The sequence below is a fragment of the Helobdella robusta genome (assembly GCF_000326865.2).
Source record: "Helobdella robusta unplaced genomic scaffold HELROscaffold_30, whole genome shotgun sequence".
NCBI lineage: Eukaryota > Metazoa > Annelida > Clitellata > Rhynchobdellida > Glossiphoniidae > Helobdella > Helobdella robusta.
Window position 1 is genome coordinate 2,102,626 of NW_008704502.1, and position 2,624 is coordinate 2,105,249.

Consider the following 2,624-nt stretch of genomic DNA (forward strand, 5'->3'; position numbering starts at 1 on the left):
TTTATATTCAGCAATGTTCTTATAATGTTTTAAAATTGATCATAATTAAACGCTGAAGATATAATATAATGACATTAAAATATTTCGATCAAATGGATATTCATGAAAATCACACAAAACACATTAAAATATTACTGAAACTTGTAAGCTATACATGAAGTGTCTCTTTAACGTAAAAGTTAAAACTGCATTGCATCTCTTACTCATGTGAGAACATCCATCAGATCTCATTCAATTATTCTCAACTGCAAGATCAAACTCATCATGTGATGATCGGATTCGCCAGGCTGTCTGAGAACGTTAGCCTACTTTGCATCCCCATCCAACAATCAGTAGCCAGTCAAATCATGAAAAATGTGTCAAAGTTAAGAAATACTAAAAACTGTACAAATCACATTTGTAAAATAGCGGAACATTTTTGAAAAATTTCTATCTATGACATTAATTACTGAATCACACTAAATCACATTAATTACTGAAAGCATCTAAACATAAATATTAATCGTCTTCATTCGATTTTACATTCTCTTTAAGTTTAAAGAAAATAAAAAGTTAAAAGTTGCACAACTTTTTCGCTGAGAGAAGCAGTGATGAAATCGGAGTCGGTCGAAATCGGAAAATTTTGCCTGATTTTTCATCCGACCCCAGAAATGGTTAAAAGTTTCAAAAAATGTAAAACTGATTCGCATGATAGTGATGCAAAGAAACTCGACAGCTATGAAGCTTGCCAATTATACAACTGGCTAATTATAAAACCTCCTGCCTTGCAACTCAGCAAACTACAACGTTAAATTCTGCTCAGCTACGATAATGCAAAAATTTGATATAACCTTTCATTATATTTTAAACAATTAATATAGAAAAATTTCCTTGAGAAAAGCAATTACACCGACTGATTTTCATTGAGCAGTTAGTGAAAGATGATATCTAAAGTAAAACTGTGAAGCAAAATTTTAAAAAATGTTCAGAGAGTTGGAACCATTGTCAGGAGTGTGAGGATGATGAATGAAGGAGTCGCAGTTGACTCGCACACCCTCAAACACCACACAGGTTGCACAAATTTCACGGTGGAAAAGCATGGTTGCTATAAAAAGTTTGCTACTGCACGAATCGATGGTTAACTGTTGAATAGATTCAGCTTGCACGATAAAGTTTGCTCGAAATATTCGAAATAATTTGGAGGATCTAAAAAAGTAGGATATATGAGATGAATAATCGTAAGAAACATGCTCCTTACACGTTACGCTTCAACATCATCCGGCTGTAGGTGAGGGGAATACTTGTGTAATGGAAAGAACTTGATCCGAACGGACCGTTCACGTTTTGAACTTCACACCGATTGAACCAATTTCCTGATGAATACAATGAAGCACAACTACCGCCAAAATACCGATCGTTATCCTGATCAGGAGTTGAAAAGTTCATACCGTTGTGATAGTTTAAAACATTTATCCTATCTCCACAGTATCCAGAAACGTTGATGGAAAACTTTTCAAGCTCTGAATTGATCTAGGTTTGTTTGTTTATTCATCTTGATATGATGATATTTTTTAAAAAAGTATTTGACAATGGTTACAAGTTATAAAAATTTTTAAAATAAGCAAAAACTATGGAAGATGGAGGTAAAGTTCAATGTTACATAATAAAGTTAATTGATAAATGAGTAAATCTGAACGAAACGAAACGAAATTTTATTTTCTTACGAAAATTGAAGATAAGAATTGAAATAAAGCAGCTGACACGAAAGTTAACATCCATCGAAGTAGGGTACAATTGAATTTAGTAAGATTTGATCGGCGATTTTTGGCAATGAGTCACTAGATTGTTAGTAACTGAATACTATTAGTAGGTATCAGGAATATTTGTACTGAAATATTTTAAAAATACTTTTCAGAGAGTATAAGAAATAACAGCACATCCCTGCAAGCAATGTGCGTCATAGAATGATAAAAACAACAAATATCGCCATACTCCAGTCATAACGTATTGTTTCGAGATTCAATTGTCTGACCAAATTTTTAAATTTTGACAAGATGAATAATTTAGCAGTTTGAGTGAGTGTGAAATATGAAAATTTTCCGTTTCAAAGCACAAAGTTCCCAAACGTGCCCATCATGGACGACTGATTCTTTGGTACTTCAGAGGTATACAGAGGGTTTACGTGCTGGTGAAGTGGTTAAAATGTCTGGCATTGCTGTCGCAGGGACCAGGTTTGAATGCCAAGAGATACCAGACTATCAACTGCTCCACGGTCCACTGATTCGTGTTTTTATGTATACTATTTTGGGGATGAAATTTAATTGGAAATATTTTAATCATAATAATCATTATTACTAGTTATTTATATTATTATCATTATTATTATTGTCGTCGTCGTCGTTGTTGTTAAAGTTAGAAAAAGGATAAAGAATAAGAGAGAGTAAAAGAGAGAGATAGAAAGATTCAACTTGGGACTCGCTTTAGTTTCATCAAAAAATTTTGGTTTTGACTGTTGTTGTGTTGTTTCCAGGTATTTTTTAATGGAATGAAAGCAGAGAAACATAGAGAGGGAAAGAGAAAAACATAAATTGTAGAAAGAAGAGACAGTGAGAGAAAGAGATAAAACTGAAAATGAGATACACTCG

At 33.1% G+C, this 2,624-nt stretch overlaps 1 protein-coding gene across 1 annotated transcript in view; it reads right to left on the minus strand.

Annotated features, from left to right (window-relative positions):
* Window positions 1-1,233: 1,233 nt before the first annotated feature.
* HELRODRAFT_81239 (hypothetical protein) overlaps window positions 1,234-2,624 on the minus strand; it is a gene marked incomplete at both ends in the record, with an annotated part of 4,600 nt that continues 3,209 nt past the window's right edge. The window contains one exon of the mRNA XM_009022142.1: window positions 1,234-1,509. Within this exon, the coding sequence (XP_009020390.1) occupies window positions 1,234-1,509 (276 nt within the window). The remainder of the gene's footprint in view (window positions 1,510-2,624) is intronic.